Source organism: Rhopilema esculentum, chromosome 21, assembly GCF_057945365.1.
Source record: "Rhopilema esculentum isolate cy_ngs chromosome 21, ASM5794536v1, whole genome shotgun sequence".
In the NCBI taxonomy this organism is placed as follows: domain Eukaryota; kingdom Metazoa; phylum Cnidaria; class Scyphozoa; order Rhizostomeae; family Rhizostomatidae; genus Rhopilema; species Rhopilema esculentum.
Window position 1 is genome coordinate 295485 of NC_142835.1, and position 26036 is coordinate 321520.

General features: G+C 35.9%; 3 protein-coding genes across 5 annotated transcripts in view; 2 read left to right on the forward strand and 1 right to left on the reverse strand.

Moving 5' to 3' along the window:
• Nucleotides 1-8208, forward strand: part of LOC135684249 (ubiquitin carboxyl-terminal hydrolase 9X) — a 46897-nt gene extending 38689 nt beyond the window's left edge. For 2 of the 3 annotated variants that reach the window (XM_089115148.1, XM_065199720.2), the window contains 10 exons: nt 169-342; nt 677-771; nt 1011-1074; nt 1249-1308; nt 1424-1532; nt 2875-2983; nt 4563-4656; nt 5006-5073; nt 6652-6718; nt 7261-8208. In XM_089115148.1, coding sequence (XP_088971274.1) covers nt 169-342; nt 677-771; nt 1011-1074; nt 1249-1308; nt 1424-1532; nt 2875-2983; nt 4563-4656; nt 5006-5073; nt 6652-6718; nt 7261-7479 — 1059 coding nt within the window. In that variant the 3' untranslated portion in view covers nt 7480-8208. The remainder of the gene's footprint in view (nt 1-168; nt 343-676; nt 772-1010; nt 1075-1248; nt 1309-1423; nt 1533-2874; nt 2984-4562; nt 4657-5005; nt 5074-6651; nt 6719-7260) is intronic. The other variant, XM_089115150.1, reaches the window with a different exon arrangement.
• Nucleotides 7198-9323, reverse strand: LOC135684384 (pterin-4-alpha-carbinolamine dehydratase-like). The gene is made up of 2 exons (XM_089115151.1): nt 9190-9323; nt 7198-9103 (listed from the first exon to the last, which is right to left on the reverse strand). Exons 1-2 carry the CDS (start codon nt 9295-9297, stop codon nt 8786-8788), a joined length of 426 nt encoding a protein of 141 aa, XP_088971277.1. The 5' UTR covers nt 9298-9323; the 3' UTR covers nt 7198-8785.
• LOC135684382 (peroxisomal biogenesis factor 19) overlaps nt 9293-26036 on the forward strand; it is a 32749-nt gene continuing 16005 nt past the window's right edge. Inside the window, exons 1-3 of the mRNA XM_065199926.2 lie at nt 9293-9544; nt 22315-22587; nt 24775-24854. Coding sequence (XP_065055998.2) covers nt 9439-9544; nt 22315-22587; nt 24775-24854 — 459 coding nt within the window. The 5' untranslated portion in view covers nt 9293-9438. The remainder of the gene's footprint in view (nt 9545-22314; nt 22588-24774; nt 24855-26036) is intronic.

The window sequence follows — 26036 nt, forward strand, 5'->3', positions numbered from 1 at the left end:
AAATATTCATTTGCCTCAGTGACTTCATTGCTATTTTTCCGCTTAGTCCAGCTAATCGTTTGATAAGCTCTTTGAGTTTACACTGGTGAACGTCTTATTTTAATAAGTGGCCAGTGTTGATTGGGTTTCTGAATTTATTTTGATCTATTCACATTCCTTTTTTCGCAGCGGAAACAGTTGCTTGATCTCGGCGTTCTACAGACGTTCATTCGATTGGCCTTTGAAGACGAAAGAAGCAGTACCTCTAGATATCCGTATAGTGAACTCACCAAACTGTATTCTCTTGTGTCTATCCTTATAAGAAGCTGCGATGTTTCAAAGTCAATGAAGTCTTCAATTGAGGTACCGTTTCAACTTTACTTGTCGTATCAAAACAATGTCAGATAAAAATTTAGAAATGCCTAGTTTTCTCCCGTTATTTATTATAATTAGATGATTGTTATAGTTAGACAATTGTCGCTTTTTTCTTATTGCCCTTTGCCCGCGTGAAAGGGAGGTTACAAAAATCTGCCTCATTCTCCGAAGAGTCTGCACACTATGGTTTAAGATCAACACAAAGGATTGGATGCAATTTGTTGTGGCGAGCTGCAATCTGGCTTTCGGAAGAATTCATATTATTTGGTCCTTCTCTTGGCTTCTGCAAAGATCCAACGGTGAATGTTCTTCTTTTTTCCAGGACAATGATCCGAAGCCGAATAGATTTTATGATAGCTTAATAGATCATCCAATAATGCCGATCCCACAGGATGTTGAAGGCTTAATCTACACAAGGTAAATATTTGTTTTTTGATTGTTTGCTGTGATCATTTTCTTTAAGAAACCACGATGTAAACAGCTTATATCCTTCTATCATTTCCATATATTTTTTTCCTTTTCTTTTTTCTATAAAGAACCTTATATTTATCTCAGCCTGAAAGGTTCTCTAATATAGGGTATATGTACTGTCATTCAGCTACATGTTTTTATGTTAAGATTATGGATCACTTAAAAGGATGCTTTTCAATTTTTAGCAATTATGTCAAAAAGCTGCTCGAAGAAAGTGCGTCATCCGAAGAGACAATTTGTCTTCTCAAGGTAAAGGATAAAAATGGTTTCCATCTCAATGTTGACATGAAATTGACGACTCACAGGCCTTTCCAAATTCTGCATCAAGCGGGAAGTTTTTGATCGAACTATCAACTTTGAAAATCAGAATTTTAGACACACTGCTTCTCGTTTGTACTTCAACTTTATACATTCCTTTTTCAGTTTTTGAGTTGGGAATGTCTCAGCTTCTCCCTCATCGCATTGTCTGAAGTCTTATTCCAGGTATGTGATTTTTAATTTTCAAAGAAAATTCTGCACTTTTTTCCAAGCATTTTTTGTCGCGGCATATTAAGCAATGTAGAAAAGCACTATGCTGATACGCCTTTTGCATTTTCAGATATCATACACTTACTCCTATGAACTGAGACCATATTTAGACATTCTTCTACATCTCCTGTTGATGGAGGATTCCTGGCAAACCCAACGGCTGCATCATGCTTTTAGAGGTAGGTGGTGCTATTTTTGTAATCTTCCATTTTTCCTAAAATTGAAAAATTTACTTTGGCGAGACCGTTGTTTTCTTCACAGGTTTTTAAGGCTGGTGTTATTCATCGGCGATCACAACATAGTACGGTTGTGCGATCATCGCAGACGAATTGCCCCGTGCGATTTTTCTTATCAAATATTATCGGTGACCATAGCTTCGCCCTCAAAGAATCAGAAAGTTTTGATTTTCCCATCTTCGGAGACTGTCTGCGGAGACTGTCTGCGGTTCTAAATTCATAGATAAACAGGGGACCTTGATTGACATTTTCTTTCCGCAGTCAGACTCAAGACACCATTTGGCTGCTACCAATTTGTAAGGCGAGAAGAAAGAAAGCCATCAGAATATGAATCTTTGAATATTTAACTCATTGAGTCTAGACGTGATCGTCAATTCTAGTGCCAAAACTAAAGGAGAAACTTATACTGATATCATTGTTTTCGTGCTTGAGAGTTTCCCTCAACCAATCTTTTTGTTGATTAGTTATAAAAAACCGACATGTTTCCCCTCACAAAGGATCGAATACAAACATCAATTTACTTTCAAAGTTGCTGTCATGTTTACGATGAACTACACGATGTGAAAACCAACCTCGAGGCACGTAGAAAGTCAAAACACCGTGCTGCTATACACCTTTGCTTTGAAAAATACTCAAGACTTCTCGAACTAATATTTTGACTTCAGATTTGGTCAAGGACTAGAATTTTTGTATACATTTCAGTTTTCATGAATTTTATAAGGGACTGTCCCGTGACCAATGTCTTAAGTGAAAAGTTTTCCCAGAAAGACTTTTGCAGTCAGTACCCGTTTCAGTTTCAATGCTTTTTATCGTCACAAAATATCAAATACAAACATAAACAATATACAAAAACGCACCCGGACTAAAGAATGGTGGTAAGTCCTTATATGAGCTCAAATAGTCGTTCCATGCAATAAGAAGTATTATCCAAAACGAGGCTGTATTTCAAATTGGTCTATTTACTCAAACTTTTATGTGCCTAAGAGGGGCTCTTTTGAACAGCTTGCAATAGTGGCAGCTGGAAAGTTTTCAATTGCAATTAATTTGAATCTAGATTGGTTTTACATGGTTTTTGTTGGTACTTAACGTAGAACAAAACTGAGAGCACCGCGTGTCTTGCACTGCTTGTCTTGCATCAGTGTGCTGTTGCCTATATTCTGCCAATGAAGCTTGATCAAACAGCAGATCTTTGAAAAATAGCATTTGACACTAAGTACTGAAAGCTCTTGAATCAGATAACTCATTAGTGTTTTATCAATATTTCAACTTCTAATCTCATTTGCAGGGGTTTCAGAGGATCGTGAGGGTCTTTTTGATACGATACAGCGATCCAAAGCGCACAGCCAAAAACGAGGTTACCAGTGCATCAAGGCGATTGTTCAGTTACTCAACAAGTGAGTTGGCTTTTTGCTGCTCGTCTAATTTTTCCTCTCACCTGCTCGCCTCAGCTTTTTGTCTCAGCCGCTCGTTTCACCTGCTTGTTTCAGCTGCTCGTCTCGCTAGTCTGTCTCGCTAGTCTGTCTCGCTAATCTGTCTCGCTAGTCTGCCTCGCCAGTTGTCTCCTTGTTGTTGTTCATTGAAGAATTTTCTTTTTCCGGCTATGACTTGATTTCCTTTGGTGGCCTCATCAGTACTGTTTGCTTCAAGAGCATTGGTTCAAAACGTCAATTCCTAACCTCAGCAGTCGAGCAGTGGAACAATGTTTTCTTTTTATTGTCAATGATTATTTTTTTCAAATTAGAATAACTCCAATTTCGGAAACCGAAATAGGCATGTCTTTTTTATAAATGATATCTTGTATATGAATTTAAAATTTTGCAGCCATATGTTACAAAAATGCATTGCCCTATTTACATCTCCTTCAATTTTCGCCGCTCGTTATAAATCCAGAAAACCGAAACCTGGATTGAAATAACGATAGCGCCACACCTCGTACTGCTTTAAAAAACAGTTGACGTTTATATCAAGTTGTCAACAATGGATCCTGATATCACATGAAACTTCAGACGACCCCCCGGTAGAGAAGGCTTATCAAGCATGACTTTAGTATTGATTAACAAAAAAGACAGGCATGTTTAAATACACACGGTGACCGGATCTGATTTAAATCTATAATTATTGTTTTTAATATATTGTATCTCCAGAGCTAGAAAAATTTCATAAATTCCTGCTGTGTTGAAATCGCAAACCGTTGCTCTCTACGATGTTGCAGTAAGGCAGTTCTCATGCAAACTTAAATATAAATACATTTCTTGAAAATATACCTTGATATAGTTTTAGTTCACTGCTATTCTTTAGCAGGGCCCAAAATTGTTTTCTAAAAGAAGTGCGATGTGGTACTTGGGTTGAAAAATTAAAAAACTAAAAAATGTGCGCACAAGTATTAAAATCGAAAATCCGAAATCTCAAAAACAATACCATGTCATTTTAGAAATTCTTTATCATCAAAATTTGTTCATCCTAATAGTACACTTACGTGAAAAAAGGATTAGGACGATGAAAGAAAAGATGGCGTCTCCATAAACACTGTTGTTAAATTTGTGGCTTTTTTGGCGGGATTAATGAAATGGCGTCAGCAAAAATACAAGTCCTAGCAACACAAATGTGTTTCCTACCTTTTTCATATACATATTTCATAAAAATCATAGGGAATTTGAAAATATTGATGTTTTTATTACAATGACGAAAAGAAGAGAGTATTCTGAAAGTGAACGAGAGGCAGTTAAATTTTTGCGCAAAGCCGGTCGTTTGCTGAAATCTCAAAACAAGTAGGTTGCAGCATTACATTCATGGTGATCTTCAGAGTGTGGTCAATCCAGTGTTTCAAAAGTATTTTTCTGGAATTCCCTAGATTGGAACACTGCTATAATCGATATAGTGCTACAGAGGTAACATTATCACATGCCCATAAAATACACAGCAACATTATAACAGGCCCATAAAATTTCATGCATATCTTTTCTATGTTTTTAGTAGTGAAACTGCAGTGAAAATGATAAAAACAAATGAAGGCTTGAAACAGCGCTGGAATTCTGCTATTCAGTGGCTTGGTGATGAACTAGAAAGGGTTTGTTGCAATTTTTCAGTTATTTTGTGTAACATTGTAGACTGTGATATAAAGCTGTATGCTAGACATCCTTTTCTTCACCAAAAAAGACAATTAGAATATTAGCAAATGTTCATTGCTTCCTCATTGGTCAAGGAGAGCAATAGCAAGGATATATGCATGGGTGTTAAAGAGACCCACTTTAAATTTCTCAAAATGAGAAAGGTTTGATTATTTAAACGTTTTTTTGTAAATATCAAGAAACTGATTCTTGTTGACTGCTGTTAAAAGTTTCTAGTCATCTAAACTTAAAGTGTTCACTTTTGCTTGAACTACTTATAACAGTCACAACAACAAAATTTTTCCATAGCGAGCACCATCAGCATATAATTACAACAACTGGTCACCCCCCACTCAGTCAAATGAAACATCGAATGGGTAAAGTATCTTTTGTTAAAAGCTTATTTGTGTCTAGTGTTCACTATTGGTTGAAGGGTACCTTAAGAAGACTGGTTATGAACCCAACCAAATCTTTAAAATCTTTTTTCGATTTTGCTTCTTGACTTTAATTATAGGTTGGTTATGGTGCCTTTCGTATACTTGTGCTCAAAAAGTATTGCAACACTTGCTACAAATGGCAGAAAAGATGCAAGAAATTTTTAACTTCCTAAAATTCAAATATCTGCAACAAGTTATGTAAGAGTTTTGTGATAGCTGTTACAGTCGATAATTTTCTGTCCATGTCTATGGGTCTATGGTATTTTTTGTGCAGCAGTGGAATCCAGTTGATAAAATGTACCACAAATCATTATATTGATCTTTTCCAATCTATTATCTAAGGATTTTGTTTAAGGACCAATAGTACCGAGAATTGCCCAGAACAAAGTTTCTGGAAATTGCCAGAAAATATGAAAATGTCTGCAAAAACAATGACACTTAAATGTCTCTACAGCAGTAGAAGAATTGTTCTAACAAACAGCTGTAAATTTGTCATTTTCCGCCAACTACAAAGCAATGCTCAAATACAAACTTCACAAATGTTCTTCATGAATTGAATCTGTTTGATGGAAATATTAGATATTCAGCTACAATCATTTAGTTCAAGTGCAAATAACTTTCTTTGATAAGACTGTTAAAAGATCCTTGTTTGGAGTATTCAGTATCTTTGGTATTAAACAACTGACAATGCTTAGAATTGAATTTAGCATATTAAATTACTGTATTTTGCCATGTATAAGATGCACCTTTTTCAAATTATTATTGGCTTTGTTTGATGGTGCGTCTTATACATGGTAAAGAAGCCTGGTGTCCATATAGACGTTGAGGGTCATTGACAGTCTTTGAAAGTCATTGGTAAAACTGAAAAACCGTCAACATGGAGACATCACAAAACATTTCACAACAATCCACACATTGTGGGTCGTTGAGATAGAAAAATATGTGACAAAAGCTTTTTTCCTCCCAAATGAAAGGGTTGTACCCTGTATTCTCCAGATTGGAGGGCACATCTCTGTAATCGTTGTGAACTTTGTGAATGAAACATATAAAGAACAAGGATTTTATGGAAATTTTATAGAATAATAATGATGATTTTGATTATTTTATGATGTTAAACACTCTACTTGATGATTTTGAACGTAATATTTGGAACATTGCGGTTTGAACGAATTTTCCTCCACAGAGAGAGTATTCTCGATTTTATTATTTTGCCAAAATATATGTACTATACAAAAACTGACAAAGGGGGATGCGTCTTATACATGGCAAGACATGGTAAAAACTATTTTTTCAGAATTCAAACATGGAATTAAGAATGTGTCTTATGCAAGGATGCATCTTATAAACAGCAAAGTATGATAACATAGATTTTGTCACAATTTCAATGAACATGTTGCTTACAACCCTGTCACTGTTACTTTTTCGTCAAACCAATGCAACACGTCTCTAACTAATCCAAGAATGTATAAATTGCTTTTTGATTTATTGTTACCATTTGATAATTTGTTTATTATTTAGATATTTCTTGGAAAGATCTCAGAGTGCACGAATGACATATACAAAGGCAAGAGAATTCTTTGAAGAGGTATGTTGTGGAGAGACTAATTTCCAAATCAAATAAAGCTTCCTTGTGCAATATGTTGCTTGTGATGGCATTTTTCTTATCAAGTTCAACAGCTTCAGTTTTTGAGAAAATAAAAGAGTTTGATTTTTATTGCTTATGATTGGTGATGTTACTGTCAGACATTTTACAGGTTAATAACAAGGAGGACAACAAAAATCAAAATTTTGTTATTGTGGGACAATTATTATTGTGACATTCTAATTTTAAAGTGACATAGTACCAATAAATCCAGTAAAAACTTGACCAGAAATTAACAATAATGGCATTTCAGATCTGGCTAGTGTCATCTTCAGCAAAATCAATGAAAGAAAAATGACTGTTTGTATAAAAAAGAAAAGAATAGGGATTTTGAACCATGTGACTAAAGGGTTGTAGAAGAAGCAATAAGGATGCATCTTTTTATCTTTCTGTCATCATCCTTGTTTTTCTTGTACTCATCAAGCTACACTTTCTAACATCAGAATCCATTACTTCTATTTTACTGTTTTGTATTTTATTCTTAGGAGGAAGAAGAACCTGAGCTGGAGGGAGATGCAGAGGCACCAATTGAATCAGAGGAGAAGAATGAGTCTCCTACCAATAAACTGCAAAATAACCAGTTGAGTCCAAAAGAGAATGCAGATTGTTCTTCTAGAGATTCTGATTCCATTTTACAATATGTTAAAGACCAAAAGGCACAAACTGACAAGATTTCTGACAAGATACCCCAAATTGATTTCTGAATAGATGTAAAAAGCTTAGGCTTCTATGGGTTGTGATTTCAGGACCCAGAAAACCGTGTCAGTAATACACTAGAGTTAAATAATTCCATTTTGTAGGTAAATCTCCACACAGTATTGATTTATTTGAGGAAATCTTTAATGTGGAAGAACTAAAATACAACTGAATGTATCAATTATGTCAAAGGTTTATAATTAAAAGTTTCAAACTAATTGTTAGTTTAAGAGTTGTTTGTACCCTTGATTTGTACAATTGAATTCCCAAAAATGCCACAGCTTTAAACTACTAAAGCTAGCTTTTTCAAGAATCATTAATTGGCCTTAACAGATATTCACCTGAATCAAAAATAATTTCTGTACAGACATCTTTTTAAAAAACTTGAAACTAAAATTACTCAAAAATTGTTTGATTCCCTGGAAAATCCAGCTTTCAGAGAAAAAAAGGTTGTCTTTTGATATGTTGTTTTATGTGAAATTTTTATTTATTTGCCTGCTTTCACTTTTGAAAATTCTAGTTGTTATTAGTATAGAAAATATTGCTATTGATGTTAATCTCTGTCCATATTATGGATTGCTTTGGTATATTTCTGTGTATCTGACATGTTAGTTTCCTTACACCTTCACTGACTGTTACTTTTTTGCAAGCAGTTGGATGAATCAACTTGCATGCAACTACTTTCATGTTAAGTATAACTTTGAGACTCTAATTGAAACATGAATTTATTTGCAACATTTGTCAGTTCTCTTTTTGTGTTTTATAATGTACCTTTTATGTTTTGGTTGCTTGTACTGTGTATAAAATTTAAGCGCTTAGTCTCATAATGATCTGTCTTTCTCTTCAAAAACTTGTAAACCCTTAAAGAGAAACACATTTTTGGAAAAATCATACACATTTAGAGCTTTTATAAAAGTTATTCAATTCATTTTGATGAATTCTAATAGAATTAGTTGTTAGATAAACAAAAGTCTAAAAAGACTAAATGGGTTTTATTTTCTGTACTGGGCCCCATTACAGTGGCTTTATTTTATCATATTGCATATGCATAATATCTTTGTATGGTGTTCCAAAAAAAATATAGCTGGTGATTTTGGTAAACCTTGGTAGTTGATTTTTTGCAAGGGATGGGGAATTTACTCATTGAATGGCTTAGACAAAGATTACATATTCTTGATGACAGAATGCTTACCAAAAATCGCAAAGCAGCAGCCTTCGGTATACTTCCAAAAGAAGGAAAACTCATTTTGATTTACATACCTACACATTTTTTGAAATTTATGCAAAGTAATTGTTGATTAACAGCTGTTAGGTCTATTTCATAGATCTTTCTACTACACCAATAAATTTAGCTAATGCAATGTCCTTGTCAGAAAGGCCCTGACAAACATGTGTAGTGAGTGTGACATCAACTTTGTTGTAAACATTGAACCACTCTGGATGGTGATCCATTTTTTCTGACTGCAAGGCAATTCTTGTCATAAAACCGAATGCCTGGTTAAAGTTCTTAAATTTGAACTGTTTGTATATGGCATCTCGATCCTCTAGCAATGACCATCCTGTTTTCAATAGTGGTTCCAGTTCACCTTTTCGTGATGTATCTTTCAACTTGCTTGCTCCACAGACAGATACCTAACATTTAAGAGGACACTGTAATATTTGAAGTCTGTGTTTTCATTGATATTTTTAATTGCAGCGAAACAAAAAGACCATTTTACCTTATTTTTGGCTTCAGCCATCTTTGTACGGTTTGAATAACTGAATTCCCGTGACGTTATCCGCCAACTGGTGCGTTCTATTGCTTTTCGAAAATGGGTAATTATCATCTCTCCGCTTTTTTCAAGTGATTTGATAACTGATGATCTTGTTTACTTAGCCTCCTTTTGATATTGAGTATGGCATATGGTTAGGCCAAATGTCCAGGGCAAGACACAAGGGGCGTTTTTTGACAGGGGTACATTTAAAACATGGCTGAAAAAGATATAGCTGGGATAGGAAGAAAAGAAGTTGATAACTCTGTGCAGGCTAAAAATAATGCTTTGGATGATGATGAGTTGGATTCCCTTCTGGATGGTAAGGAACACTGGCTTTGAAAGCTGGCTTATCTATGTATTTATTGTTGTGATGCTAGAGACGGCACTAAGAGTATTGAAAAATTAACAGTATCGGCGCAAATTTGTCGGCCTCAAACAAATAAAACACATATATTGACGTAAACTCGTTTAAAAGGATTTCCCCCAAAATCAAACTGTTATGAATATAAAATGCAGGTAAAGAAGCTAATATTAATCCAGTCTGCAGAGCATGGCAAGTCTCGACAAAATCTCGAAATGTGCTTTGTGTGCAAACTATTCAATTTGGGTCAAATGTGTGCACTGTGCAGCATGCTTCCAATGGACAAAATACAGCTTGAGAAGGTTCTCACAATTTGTGCACAGCAATTTATTTCTGTGCCTATAGCAGTGACAATTCAGGTTTTGAGGTTTTAGTGTGGGACTTGTGGACCAGTTTGCAGAGCATAGTAGCAGGGGCGGATTTAAGCAACAATGATTGGGGGGGGGGTGTTAGACACTAAGTTTGGTGCCACACCCTTCAGGTTACTGGTAAATGATGGAAACGCCCATTTTTAAAATTGTGGCAATTTCCCTTTATTCAACGTCATAGGTGGCTGACCATATTCTGCAACTGTCTATTTCCTTCACAATTCCACTAACGTTTATATCCTGAATTGTGTAAGGCGAGGAATCTCTATGTGTAAAAAGTGATTTTCCAAAGTTGTAATCAAATATCTAAAAAAATTAACAGTATTCAAAAAGTTTAAACCAAGTCTGTTTTCCTTGGAGCAACCTCCACGACAAGCACTTCAGAATCCAGTTTTTTAAGGATTGGACTGCTTTAGCATTTTAGTTTCTATTTTATCAGGAATGTCTCAAGAACATGAAAGACTTTTCTATACAAACCCCAAAAAGAGGGGAAATTACTGAATATTGAAGCTCTAATTACTGAAAATTTTTGTGAGGATGCCCTTGAGATTAGCTTAAAATACATTTGACAATATCCCCCCTCCCCCCGTGCTACACTACTGATAAGAAGATAAATACTGAGAAAAAATAAATGAAGTAAAATCTTGGGATCACTTTGTTACTACTGACTACCAACAAATGATTTTTACCGAATGAAACAAAATTTACTGAAGGACACAGAACTACTGGGGGGGTGTTGCACCCCCTACACCCCCCGGTAAATTTGTCCCTGCATAGCAGTTCTAGACAAGTTCTTGTGTGTGCAATTCCAAGTAAAATGTGCGCATGGCTGTAAGAGTGCTGACAAGGCGTGCAATGCATGCACACTATTCAGTTTGTGTGAAATGTGATAATCATTATTTAACATGGGGTTTGCTCGTATATTTTGACTATTCTGAACTCCATCCCCTTGAATCTAGGCAATAATTTAGGAGGGTAGCAACAGGGGTGTGCAGTTTAAGTGTAGGACTTGTGGAGATCTCATTCAGTAAGGCAAAGCTTTATGGAGTAAATTGATGTCTATTTCAACACAGATGCTTGTTAACTGCAAAGAATTTTGCAAAAGCAGGATAACACAAGTTATTATCCAGAATTTGAAGGTTGAAAACCTGCGAACATACCCCCAGTTTTAAGCAAATTTAAATATACAAGATCATTGTCTCAAATTTCTTTACTGGCCTCATGAAAATCTAGCTTTTTTCCAGTCAAGTTTTAACATGAGCATGGGCCATGATTTCAAAACATCAAATCCATATATTGAGATATGAAATGATTTCAAGACCATTCTACGTCAATCTATAAGGTGTGATCCTTTAAAATGTTCCTGAGGGAGTACCCCCAGACCACCCTTTCTTTTTCCTGGTGAACTTGGGTATTTCTTGTTTCCAGCACAGAAAATTAGTGGCTTGCATGCTATTTAAATTCCAACTAGAAAAGTCTTTTTGTTGATTCTTTTGGATGCTAGGCCCTTCAAAATTGGGATGGGAGTATCTTTAGAAAAAACATCACATGCTACACACATGATGGCATGGTTTCTAACTTGGTCATGCCTTTCCCATTACTTTTATGAGAGACCAAATTGGCCGTATAATTAACAACATAATTTTTACAAATTTATAAATTAGAGTGCTTCAGGCGGGCACTCTCAAATTTTCGAAATGAACTTGTCTGTGCAAGAAGCAAAGTTTCCAGTCTGGTGTGATTGATTGCTATGTTGAATACCGATGAACTGAACACTAAACTGGCAGTTTAAAATTGTATCTTTTTACTTGAATTGTTTGCTTGTCTAATGGTTGCACTAATTAAGACAATAGGAATGCTTTAAATAATATGATAATATCAAATATGATTTGACAAGTTAAGAACAAACTGTAAATGGCTTATAGCCAAATATGTTCCTTGCACATCACCAGAAATTAGCAGCCTCCATGCATGTTTTTGCACCTATTTCGTCGCAGCAATGCACTGGCACCTGTGTAAGAAGTATCCCCGGTGAAAAATCTTGCAGGATCCTGTATAGGATCCTCGCAGGATCCTCACAGGATACTGGTAAAGGATCCTACAGGATCTTGTGCAAGATTCTGTACAAGATCCTATAGGATCTTATAGGATCCTATAGGATCTTAATAAGATCTTACAGGATCCTGATAAGAATAAAAGTATTCCGTAAAAGATCTTAATAGGATCCTATGTATTTCTTGAACCTTAGTGAAAAATCTTGCGGGATCCTGTATAGGATCCTATATAGGATATGTGCAGGGTCCTGAATAGGATCTCATCAAGATCCTGTAGGAAATGATTCGGGTCTTGGACAGGATATTTTTAAGATCCTGTATAGGATCTTATCAGGATCCTATATATGATCTAAACAGGATCCTGTATATGATCTGTTCAGGATCCTATATATGATCTTATCAGGATCCTATATATGATCTAATCAGGATCCTGTATATGATCTGTTCAGGATCCTATATATGATCTTATCAGGATCCTGTATAGGATCTAATCAGGATCCTGTATATGATCTGATCAGGATCCTGTATATGATCTGTTCAGGATCCTATATATGATCTTATCAGGATCCTGTATATGATCTAATCAGGATCCTGTATATGATCTAATCAGGATCCTGTATATGATCTGTTCAGGATCCTAATAAAGGATATTGTAGGACCTTCTACCAAATAAGAGTTCAAGAAGTAGATCTGTAGAGAGCAAATCAAGTTTCATGTGATTCACATTTAATAAAGTCACAATCTTTGTATACTACACTTCATAAACTATGCTTAATTTACTAGTTTGTCAAGACATTTCTGTTTAATTGTTCTGTTTATAACCTCACTCTGCTTTGCTGTATTTTACTCTCTTTAAACTGCATTGAAAGCACCTAGAATGAGAAAAGATTTAAAATTTCAAAAAATAGAAGGTTCCAAATGAATCATAAGGATTTGAAATTGGTTTTAATCTTACATTGTAAAATTAAGTCTTGAAATGTCTTACGATAAAAATATCGCAGAAGGGTGACTGTTTTGCATGGCCATGCCCTCTTTCCATCAAGTACAAGAAAGGATGGTGCAACGGACCAAGGGGGCCACTGAACTCTTGTTTTTGCATGTTTACATGGCAGACAAACTTTTATTTGCATTTATGAACTTCATTACAGTATTATCCCTGCTATAATCCTATATATTTTGAATATAATAATGTACGGCTGTACCTGGTCCCGGCAAGATATACAATTATAGCGATTTTAAAATATTTTCGGTTATGGCATGATTTGTCTTCAATCTACTATTTTGTCTTCAATCATAGTATGGTAGAACGCTTTATGAACCGATTTCAGTTTATCAACATCATCAACTGATTCTTAACATCAACAAATGTTGCTTTTCGGAACCTCTTGGTATTATGGCCAAAGATGTGACTTTCTTGCAAAAATCGTAAAATCTTTTAGCCAAAGGAAATAGTAGATTGAAGACAAATCATGCCATAACCGAAAATATTTTAAAATCGCTATAATTGTATATCTTGCCGGGACCAGGAGGTAGATCTTCGTGCCTTGACAATCCAAGGTTGAAATCTCCACAGAACATTACTTGTTTGTTTTCTTTTGTAACCTACAAAAAATCGTTTTTACAGACAAAAAAGTCAGAATCCCCTTTTTATCAACAAAATTATCATAACCTGGAGGACTGAGACTTTCAGTTACAGTTTTTCATAAATTAGATGTTCTAAAGCATTTTTCTTGAAGTCAGTGAAGCTACAGCCCCCCTAAAGCATCTCATTGTTGGAAAATGTGTACGAAATTTTGCTACTCTGTCGAGATTTTTAGGAAATATTGTCTATCGACAACCTCCTAATACGAATTTTGACTCTCACTGCGCCTGAACTATTTATGAAATGCACGATCATATTAAAAGTATCATGGTGGCATTTGGTTATAAGTATTTATGACCTGGGTCTGCGCTATCAAGCCTTTCAAGAAGACTGCAACCATTTCCTTGCAACCGATTGTTTGACAGAAACAAAACAAATTGGAATTCAATGTGATTTCTAGTAATGGGATGTCATATAGATAATTGAGTGGAATTTAGCTTGTCGGCATTTGGAACAGCCCCAATTTTGGCAGTGGGTTGAAAGATTTGTGCCAGCTCTTTATTTTAAAAGAGAAAGCCTCTTGGATGTGCGTCATGAAACTAATGAGGCGCCAGAAAATGATTCTCTGAATAGCATTTTTTTAGTAGCTTTTTTACAGATTTTCCATAAGAACGAGCCCAAAGATGGCCAAAAAATTAAAAAATAGTTCTGATCACCCCCAACTTTAAGAAGCTGCTCGAAATTTAGTTCTTTTAGTCGATAAGAAACCTATTTGTGGTTAAATTTTCATAGATAATAGAAAGAATATAACTCCTTACAACTGATTAGGTGTTTGTTACGTTTGATATTCTGTTGCGTTTGTTTGTGTTTTTTCCCATAAAGTAGCTTTTTAGTTCTTGGTATTAAAGCAAACTTTCAATAATAAATTCATTAATAAAGTTAAGAAAATTTTAACTGGTAGTTTGCTTAGTTTCTTATGAAAAGCGCATGTTAGCTTTTGTGATGTAAAAACTTGGCCCACTAGGAACATTTAAAACGATACAAAGATTTCTAAACTTGGTAGCAAATTGGCTGTTGGCGGTTTGAAACAGTTTTTGAGCAATTTGAAATTTTAAAGTGCAATTTTCAAGGTTCAAACAAAATCTACTCATTTAAAGTGTTTCCTGAAATTAGCCTTCTTGGCCTTTACATGTTTTAGCAGCAGTTTTAGGTCAGACTCCAATTTTTTTAAAATAATCTCTGGTCTAGCACAGTACCAAAGAAGAATATTCATTTACCTACTGGGCTGGATCCATTCTTCTCGATTCTTTTGCTTGCAATCTTGACTTTTTGGAAAAAGCGCCAGACAGATGTTCAGCATTTTGCATCTCTGGAAGTCTTTCTTCTGTTTTCCACCAACAGATTGTCTCGTTCAAAATGTGACCCGCTGGACTGCCAAGTGTCCTCTGATTGGTTGGTAAAAAAGGCATGCGACAATTCACTTCATTAGCGATGGTTATCGCAGTTTATGAATCCCCGTACCTACCAGAACACCGGTTACAGCACGATCACCCCTTGAAAGTCCCTGATTTTGAATAAGTCGAAAACAAGTTATTTGAAAAATATTCTTTCCAGTTCAACATCGTTTTCTATAACCATATTTACCCGACAGCATATCTAATTTGGGGTGCAATGATAACCAATTTGTGCAATGACAAAACGGTTTTGTGCAGTGCTAAAATGGAAAGCTGCTCCGTTATAAAACTGGTGCTTTAATTATGGCGGACGAATTTTATGCCTTTTAGATAAACTTCAAACTTTTTTAACCTTAATAAGAAAATTGATAGCCTGAACATGCCCAGGGCCCCCAAGAGTTGGGGAAGAGGCAGGAGTGTAGCCAAGAAAATTGTTTAGAGGGATGAAGAGGCGATTTTTGCCGACAAAAAAGGGCGCGTTTCATTCTTTAAGGGTGTGGTCAAAAGATAAATACTCTTGCATGCTGCTTTTATTCCTTTCTGTTTCAAAGTTTATACTCTAGTGCCATACTTTGATAGTTCAACTACACAGAAATGTTGCAAAAAGGTCGCAGAGCGAGTGCCCAGCAAAAATCCTTACTGTGCCGACCAACAAATTGTTGGGATACCACACCCCCACCGTACCCCCCTATGCCGACGCCTCTGGGAAGAGGGGGCAAACTGCAACAGAGAATCAACGTCTAGCATCTAAGGGGCCACATAAAGTAATGAGTTCCATTTTAAAAATGGAATTAATTCAACTTAAAAAGAGTATGCCTAAAAATAGTAAATCTATTTAAGCCAATACATGAAAGTGACATGAAGAAATAATTCTGAAATGTATTTGAAAAAGCTTAACTAAAGGGTGTGGTATTTATATACATCAGAGATTGATATGATCATATGTTTTGTTTTTCTTGCGCTTTGCTGCATCAAAAGTCCATGAAATTGGTTGATATACACTTAGGATCAGGGGTGTAGTGTTAGGGGATGAGCCCCCCTTGTTAACGCCAAAAACTTGGCAAATTTGTATTTTTCTATTGTTTTTTGCAACTTTTTGTGCAAGAGCCACCCTTGTTATTTTGATAGCACTACACCACCGCTTAGGATTCAAGATGTTGGTAGGATCCTGGTCAGAATGTAACAGGATCCTCTTTAAGATTCTACAGGATCCTATTGTTATATTCAAGATCCTGGCAGGATCCATATCACAATCAAATATGATCTTGGAATCGTTATGTGTAAGATCCAAATCTAGTTCTTGTAAGATCCTGCAATGTCACTATGGATCCTAGCAAGATCCTATTCAAGATCCTGTTTTAGAATTCTGTAAGATTTTTGGTAGGATCCTGTGTAAGATCTTCAGTTGTTTATCTCCTACAGGATCCTTATGTAAGATCTTGTATAGGATCCTAAACATTTAGGATTCAAGATGCTGGAAGGATCCTGGTCAGAATGTAACAGGATCCTGTTTGACTTTGTACAGGATCCTATCTTTATATTCAAGATCCTGACAGGATCCATGTCACAATCCAATAGGATCTTGGAATTGTTATATGTAAGATCCTAATCTAGTTCTTGTAAGATCCTGCAATGTCACTATGGATCCTAGCAAGATCCTATTCAAGATCCTGTTTTAGAATTCTGTAAGATTTTTGGTAGGATCCTGTGTAAGATCTTCAGTTGTTTATCTCCTACAGGATCCTTATGTAAGATCTTGTATAGGATCCTAAACATTTAGGATTCAAGATGCTGGAAGGATCCTGGTCAGAATGTAACAGGATCCTGTTTGACTTTGTACAGGATCCTATCTTTATATTCAAGATCCTGACAGGATCCATGTCACAATCCAATAGGATCTTGGAATTGTTATGTGTAAGATCCTAATCTAGTTCTTGTAAGATCCTGCAATGTCACTATGGATCCTAGCAAGATCCTATTCAAGATCCTGTTTTAGAATTCTGTAAGATTTTTGGTAGGATCCTGTGTAAGATCTTCAGTTGTTTATCTCCTACAGGATCCTTATGTAAGATCTTGTATAGGATCCTAAACATTTAGGATTCAAGATGCTGGAAGGATCCTGGTCAGAATGTAACAGGATCCTGTTTGACTTTGTACAGGATCCTATCTTTATATTCAAGATCCTGACAGGATCCATGTCACAATCCAATAGGATCTTGGAATTGTTATGTGTAAGATCCTAATCTAGTTCTTGTAAGATCCTACAATGTCATTCTGGATCCTAGCAAGATCCCATTCAAGATCCTGTTTTAAAATCCTGTAAGATTTTTGGTAGGATCCTGTGTAAGATCTTAAGTTGTGTTTGTCTTACAGGATCCTTATGTAGGATCTTGCATCAGATCCTATGCACACAGGATCTTGCAGGATTTTGGTAGGATCCTGTCCAGGATCCTAAAAATCTAGGATCCTCCTAGGATCCCACAGGATCCCACAGGATCCTGCAAGATTTTTCACCGGGGATGATTTTCAGTGTGGGGGAAAAAGCTACCAGCATTTTGCTAGTAAAGATAATAGTGTCCTTGAGAATGATGAAGTGAAAATTCTTTGGGACTTCAGCATCCAAACAGAACAGAAAATTGAGCACAACAGGCCTGACATAACTGTTGTTGACAAAAAAGAAAAGCTGTGTGATGTAATAGACATTGCATGTCCATTTGATAAGAGAATACAGGAGAAGGAAAAGGAAAAAGTTGATGCTTACACAGATCTCAAGTACAAAATTCTAAAAGTTTAGAGAGGGGAAGTGAAGAAAGTTGTTATATTGCAAGTTATAATTGGTGCATTAGGCTCGGTGACAGAAAGACTCCAAAAGGAACTGGAAAAACTTGATTACAGAAATGGACTTGAAATCATCCAGAAAGCATGTTTACTGGGATCTGCAAGAATAGTCAGGAAAGTGTTGGACACTCCAGGAAAAAACTGAAAAGGAACAACTCAGATGGAATAACTCAGATGGAGCACTCACTATCTCAGGATCTGTGACAGAACTTGATAGTGTTTTTATCCAGAATTTGATGCTGTGTACAATTGCAATAATAATAATAATAATAATAGTAATAATAATAATAATAATTTTTTTAAACATCTCATTTTCATTGAATAAATTTTGAATTTACAATTATACGACTCGCTTTTACAGGCATCATATAATTGGCTTATCTGCATTACAATATTTAGAAGTCAATGAGTTCGGGGCTAAGCCATGGTTTGTTTCGAAGACAGAAGATATAGTAGGTGCAGCGGATAGAAATGTTCATGAGTTTCATCAAGATGGATTTAGTTTGATTTAAGTCAAAATCAAGTTGATGTAGCATGTCGGAGAGAGGGGTAGATGAGGTTCCCAAATGCCAAGGACACTCATAGAAAGGTTAACAAAGGTAACATGTTTATAGGCCAGGCTCAGTTCCTTGATAAGATTGCTATTGTTGAATAATAAGTTAGGTATTGTCCTCAGTTTAAGAAATATTGTCCTGAAAAGATGTTTAAAAAAGTGTCTATTAAATACTTTAAAATAGAAGGGAAAAACAATTTCCTAAACTAATTTAATACATTGTGCAATTAAAAAGGGTTTATTTAATTTATTAAAAACATTGTGAATTTATTCTTTAAAAAGTCTTTCGATAATGATACAAATTTACTTAATACACTACAGTTCCTTATGTTTTCCGGCAAAGAATTGAAGAGTCTTGCTGCATTATCCTGGAAGTTTCCCGTTTCTTTTGTAATTTGTGATTTGGTTCTGCTTGATCAATGCTCTCTGGTAAATTTTTTCTCATCTAGAGTCAAGTATGTTGGCCAGGACTTATCATTAATCACTTTGAATGCAGATTTTAGGAGGTTTAGCTCCCTTCGGTATTTTATTGGCAACCTTCCCAATTTTAAAATCATTACAGGATCCCTTTACATCTTTGCCGGTTACAAAAGATGCAGCAGCTTTTGGATATGTTTCCAAGCAATTCTTTGGATTAAGTCTGTTTCTGAGATTTTACTTCCTTTATTTCTTATCAAGAAGATTTATATGCTGCAGAATAATCAATCCACAGAATATGTGAACTTGCCCACATAGACTATCATCCTGTTGTTCATTTAAAGTATTTTGATGTGTAATTCATCAAAGGTAGATTTGCCAGATTTATAAGAACAAAATTTGGAATAGTTTATTTCAACTACCACAAGTATATAATGTGCATCCTCTTATGTCACCCCTGGCCCATTTTTATTGTCAAATTTAATTTTCACCCATTTAAACTTTTACTTAAGCTGTGGTGGCTATTAGATAGATTTATGTGAAAAGTAAGCAGCCTCTTGAGCTACACCATAAGCATGCCATTAAGCACATCAAACTTTGTAGTGTGAATAAACATGTACTATTGTATACATGGAGCTAACATGTATACAAAGTTAATAGAATAGAGTTAATGCAATAGATATGGTACAGTTGAGTCAATACAATGAGGAGGTTAGAGTAGATTGCCTATTTCAGCAAGAGATTTCACCAGAATGAAAATATTGAAGTAGACTATCAAAATCTTTTATTTTCCAATGAATCCAAGAGGTACCAAGTGTAGTGGGAATCTGGCAAAAACACAGAATTGTGACATATTGGGAAACCGTTGCCATCATTACATTACATGTTTAATTGTTCATAAATTTCTCACAATCTCCCCCTGCTCCTCGATGTTTTTACAGCCCTGGAAATACAGCAAAGTTAAAAATTGAATTTTAAGGCTGCTGCTTTGGCTCTGGTGGACTGACACCATTTACAAGACAATTTGGTTGATTTGGCTAAAAAATATCACTGATCTCACATATGCACTGATCACTCTTGCCGACATTTGCCGACAATTTTGAAATTTCACCGAAAAAGCACATCTAGATGGCAAAAAATTTCTCGTTTTATATATGAAATTTTTGAAGGGGCTTTCACAAAAATTTTTCAAAATCATATTTTACAATAGCTCAGCTTCAGCTTGTTCTTAATTTGTTCTTAACTTTTGACAAATTTTGAGGCCAGTTTTCCTTTAAAATTATTTTTATAAAAAGGAGTGTAGTCTCCTCTTCCTTGCATTCTTGCCTATCGCTGATGTTGAGTGTTTTTGATCACCGGCAAAAACATTTCATTCAATACAGCAAAACTCTCTGCGTCCTCTCAAAAACTGTTTGAAATGACGTCCTTACCGAATATAAGTTCACCATTACCGGCAAGCCAAGATGATAGCTTCAAGTTGTACCGACAAGCCGAAAATTACAGACGGCTTCATGTGACACACCCCCACATCCTTTCGCCTCGGTACGCCCCTGCATAGAACTGTTCAACAACATTTTGTACATGAGGAAAATTAATAAGCAATTAAAAGGGATTAATTCTTGCTGCTTCGCGCAACTTCAAGCAACTTGTAAGGTCGCTTACATTATCACATTCTGTGATCGCATAAAAATTATGAAGTGATAATGATGGAAATTTTACCTGAATATGATCGTATAAACCGGCCCTTGAGGAAGGCCAGAATTTAAACAGATCCTTTGCAGATGCATTTTGAACTCGATGTACAATGTATTTCATGATGAATTCAGGTACCTGATCATGAATAGTATTTGATCTTTATGCAAATTATCAAATTGTTAATATTTTCCGACAAAGTCTTGGAAATTCCGATATTTCCGACAAAATATTTGCGAGGGGGACAACCGCCCCTGCACCCCAGCCACTGCGCTTCTGAAATTAAAACGCGCTGATAATGAGGAAAACATCACTCTCCTTTAGTCTTTTTTATTTTGTCGTAAAATCAACTCAAAAACCGTATTTATGAATGTAACCTCTGGCAGTTGCAAACTGCGGGAGATACACATTTGACCCAATGAATTGGAGATAAAGAAACAATGTTAATTTCTAGAAAAACCAATGATAAAAACCTTCTTGTGAATATGAAAAAAGGTCAAATTGAGGTAAATATAGATAGTACACTGGTCTTCTTTGCGACAGGCAAAATCATATGATGTTATTTTAAACAAACTTTTGGTTTCAGTTATGCCAAGGGTTCGGTTGTAATCCAGGCATTTCATTTTGTAGCAATAAGGATTCCTTAAGTTAATGTCAATTGTCAATTCATCGAATTGCCATTTTAAAGGGACATTGGCTCGATGTGCACGAAGAAGAGGCATGGTAATCTTTCCTGTATCAACATTTTGATTGTCAAAACTAGAAACTAGAAAGCCTGCTCAAAAAAAGGAATGTCGCTTGTAAAAGATTACTTTGTATTTGAATGGTCTTTTGCAGAGAAAAACTTCCGCCCTAACGGGCAAGGACTGTCCATGTCTCGTAGAAGCGTGAACGTGTTTAATCTTTTTGTACATTTAAATCTTTCTGCATTTCTTTATCATTATTAATAATGAGGAATTTCATTTGTAAAGTCTTTGAAATTCTTTGCCACAGAAGAACGTGCCACGAGCACTACTGCAACTGATGCAGAATCTGGCTTCTTTAGTGAAAACTTAAAATTACCTTTTTTTGCACTTTTACTATGCACGCTGGCAACCAATTTTGTTACCTGTATCAACTCAGAATTCGATTTTTCTTGCTAAATTCCAATGCATAATCTGCAAAAGATAGGCCTTATCGTAAACATATTGATGTTCTGAAAATTTTCTAAGGCACACATTGGGTTATTGAACTACTCTAAATAAGCGTAGATTTAGGTATGATTTAAAGGGCACTGCTTCTCTCTGCACCTGCTTTATGGCAAGTGAGCACGATGGGGGCTTCTTTGCACAACATTCCCCCCCCCCTCTTTTGAAGTGCAATGTAGCGGTTGCTATTAGGTTGTAAACGAACCATTACAAGCCAACGTGCAGACTCTGTCGAAAAATTTAAAAGAGGAGAAAGAGACTAATCATGACTGGACATCATCCATCTTAAAACTATTCTTTAAATAGTACCAATATAGTATTTCTTTTAGCCTCTTCCATATTTAGCCTCCACCCCCCCCCCCCCCACTTTTTGCATCTTTGTAACATTTGTTGAGAGAGTTTGGTCAGCCAGACCCACCTTCTAATTCAGCTTTTGATTTAGCAGTGTACCAAGTTGGCTGAAGATTTTAGAAAAAAAGCAGCTTGCTTTTGAACAAATTATGCAATGTTTATTCTGAAATTTGCCAACTTATATCATTACATGTTGTTTGTAGTCAGTTTCAAAAAACGTATTTTTTTGTAGACGCCTTGCAAGACTTTTCCAATACAGAAGCTCCATATAATCCCGGATCCAGTGCTGCTGGAACTGATCCGCGAGCAGACTCAAACCCGAAGCCTCCGGATAAAAACGAACCTCAAGGCGAAGCGATTTTCTGTAGAGACTTTGGTGACCTTTTTTCTCAAGACGACTTTGCAAAAATGACAGAAGAGTTGTCGAAAGCACTTCAAGATTTGCCAGTCTCCGGTCTTTTCCCTCACGAAAAAGAGAGTGATCCTGATGGAAGTGTCCCTACGGGTTCGTTGTTTTTTATCAAACGTTTTGTCCTTTAGTCTTGTGACTAATGTCTTTATGGTGTAGTTCTGGATAAGCATGCTCAATACCAACTAGGGTAGCCACTCTGCTGCCCTGGTTGCCAGAGCCTCCATTATTCAGTGTCAGAAATATAGTTCAAAACTAGTCACAGAAATATTTTCTCCACATCCGCTCATTCTTTGGACCGGGTGTTCTTTGCCACCGCAGCCGTCTACAATACTTCATCGGTGGATTCATAAGGCTCTGGTACCCATGGTACCACTCTGCCTTAATTTTGAAAGGTGCTTGCGTTTTTCTAAAATATTCTACAGTAAAAACAATGATAAAACATGTTAGTGGCGCCAAAATTGAACAAGGCTATGAAAAACAAGACGTTTCGAGCAAGTAGTTGTGTGTGTTGTTTTTCACAGTCCTTTTCATGTTTTGCTAAAACTACTTACACATTATATTTTCATAACATTGGTAGCTAGTATTTGTTTTGTGGCAGTATGAATCGACATCGTTCCTAGAGTGCTGCAGCTTCTCTTACACTGAAGTAAGCATTTCAGCTTTGCAAAGTACGCATGATCATGTTTTCAAAGCTACGTGATGTGCACAGTAGCTGTATCCTAAGAGCATTTTTCTTCAAAGATAATCGGTTTTTGTCGTATTCGGTTTCTTCACAATTATTCACAGTCAACTGTGCAAAAGCAAACGATTTTTTTGATTTATTAAATTATCCGCACTTTGCAAAAATCAGTTGAACTGTTTCGAAATTGATTTGGTGAAAATGCATATGTTTTTTCTATACTCTGCAAGGAGTGACTTTTTACTATCTCAGAATGCGCTTCATAGCATCTACGCATTAGATTGTCACAAACGCAGGAGCCGGGCAGAGGACTGTCCGGGCACATGTCCCCCACTTTCTGCAAAAATTTTAAAAATTCTCTCAACATTAAAAAATGTGTCTTTTACTTAAAAGTAAAACTATGAGGGAGGCCCTAGCCAAGCCACAGCGAGTGCCCCTCTTTCCATTTGTTTTGAAACAAATCAGCTCTGCTTGCATTTCATATTTGTATGCCTGTACCCCTTGTCCTTTTCTGTTTCCAGTGGATCAGTTTATATGCAGTTATACGCCTCTTTATTCAACTTCAAAGAGAGAAAAATATGAAAGATTTCTATTCCAGTCATTTGAATTTTCACCTCCTAAACGCCCAACTGAAACTGTTAGTTTGAATGGTAAAGAGATATTTCTCAAAGATAATGAAATTCGCTATGATGGACATTCTTAATTTCCTATTTCTGTTCCGTTCGATGTTTTTTACTAATTCCCGAAAATTTTGGAGCACTTAGATGTGGCTCTTGAAATGTAAAGTATAATTAAAGTGCCCTTCATTCAACTCCTTTCCCCTCCTCACCCCAACAACCCTACCTTCTAAATACTTCCTACATCTCCGTAGACTGCCGTTGTAATGTACTTCCAACATTCTCCATTATCTATAATGTTAGATGATTGTGGTGAAATTTTAGGCCTGTCTTGGGCGATCGATTTTTTTCATCATGGTTTAAAAGCTTCAAAAAGCGAGCATTTTGATTCCCACGACAGATTTTCATATATTTATGCACACTCTTACTTTGGCTAGTTCTATACTACTTATTTTGTTTTAATGTTTTCAAGCCCTTTGATGACTTTCATAAATTGCAATAAGCCCTTTTGTTATGTTCCATTCTTAAAGCTACAAAACCAAAAGTTTTAGGCGTTTCCTATTGGGGAATTTGGCGTTCCCTGTTGTTAACATGGCGCTTTTTACTGTAGAAAGATTGTGGCCAAAACATTTTGCTTGCCCCTCCCCACCACTTACTTTTGAATTTCTCAAATGTTAATCCAGTTGGACACAAACTAGGAGGCATGAAGCCTTCTGTAAATTTTTTTTGCGCAACCGTGTTATGCAGTAAGATGACATCAAGAATGTGTCATGCAAGCACCCGAAGCGCTTGTGCATACGTCACACTATTATTAAATCATGTCAATAACTGTTCATTTGCTAATTTCTCGATTAAACTGGGTATGATTTATAAGGCTGGTGAAACTGGCTTTCTTTTGTTGATTTGATGCGGTGAATGCGTAAGTTGCTTTTTGCCACTTCAACATTCAACGCCTTGGCTTGAAAATTCTTTTTATTCCACTAGGACCAAAGGCTACTCCTAGTTTGGAAGAAAATCTCGAGAGCGCCTGGAAATCACTGGCACAAAATATTAAAGATACCCAGGTGATTCAATTTTATTTAGTCTTGCCTCGTGTTAGTCGATTGATGTATTAATGAATGATCTTAATAAGTGAAATAAATGATAGAATTTAACATTTATTGTCTTATTAAATCATTTTGTACATAGTTAAGCTTTCGCTTGCCAATAGAACATTTTTAACAGCTTTTGTAAATTGAAGTGTTTTCATCTAGTTGAAATATTTGTTCAGTCAATCTCGTTGCAGCTGGAATCTTGTAAGGGCTAGACATGGAATAATGCATTGTTTTGATTGCGTAACGAAAGTTGTCTGCCAATCAAAAAAGTTTCGAATTCCCTTTTATGGATAATCATTAATAATATACACTTGCATTCTCGTTTGTTTCGCAGCTGTTTAAAATTAAAGCTCATTCGCTCTTTCTCCGCATGATTTGAGCACCAATCTGACACTGCTAAATCTAATCTATGCCTAGAATGGAGGTAAATAACAACTAAATGTTTGTTCCGATAGCTGTCTTATCACTTTTCTTGGCAGCAATTTTATTTCCACTTTTCGTTTTAAGATATATGCCTTTTAATCCCTGCAATAGCAAAAAAGATCTTTATTTTTTCATGAGATTAAAAATTTTGACGTGAAATTTAGGGAACCTATGCTGCTTGGCTTCAACTGCATTTTAACTGTTTCGTGAATTAAGACGTGTTTCCCTGGCTCAGGTTACGTCATTCAGGTACTGTAAATTGCTGTACCAGCTAGCAGGAAAGCTGAAGGTTCATATACTTTTAGTAAAAGTTTTACTTAAAATTCCATAAAGTTTTTCATTAGCTGCTGCCCTTGTGCAGATTCTTCAGGTCCTCCAGCCTTTTGTGGGACGGTTGACACTTTGTGAATAATCAGCTTCTCAGTGATCTGTTATTTTGGTCAAATGGAGTCGTTGTTTTAGAATTTGTCTTAATGTAATCACAAGATATTATCTGTAATTTCAATTGCAATATTTGCGATGAATACGTTTTTCGAGTAGGCCTCATCCAACTTATCCTGGTTCACTGTAAAACCCAGTGTGGATTGAATGGCTTTACCTGCTCCAACTCACATTACTGTGCCCATTTGCACTGGCCATTAGGTTGAAATGACGTCACATTGACAAGATAAAATTCATAAATTATTTATTTGTGGTGAGAGTTTACTGTTAATCTCTGCCTTGAGCCTA

Coding starts and splice junctions, on each gene's coding strand:
- LOC135684384 (XM_089115151.1), bottom strand. CDS start 9,297: ATGATAATTACCCATTTTCGAAAAGCAATAGAACGCACCAGTTGGCGG. Junction 9,104..9,189: donor TGGCTGAAGCCAAAAATAAG/GTAAAATGGTCT, acceptor CTTAAATGTTAG/GTATCTGTCTGTGGAGCAAG.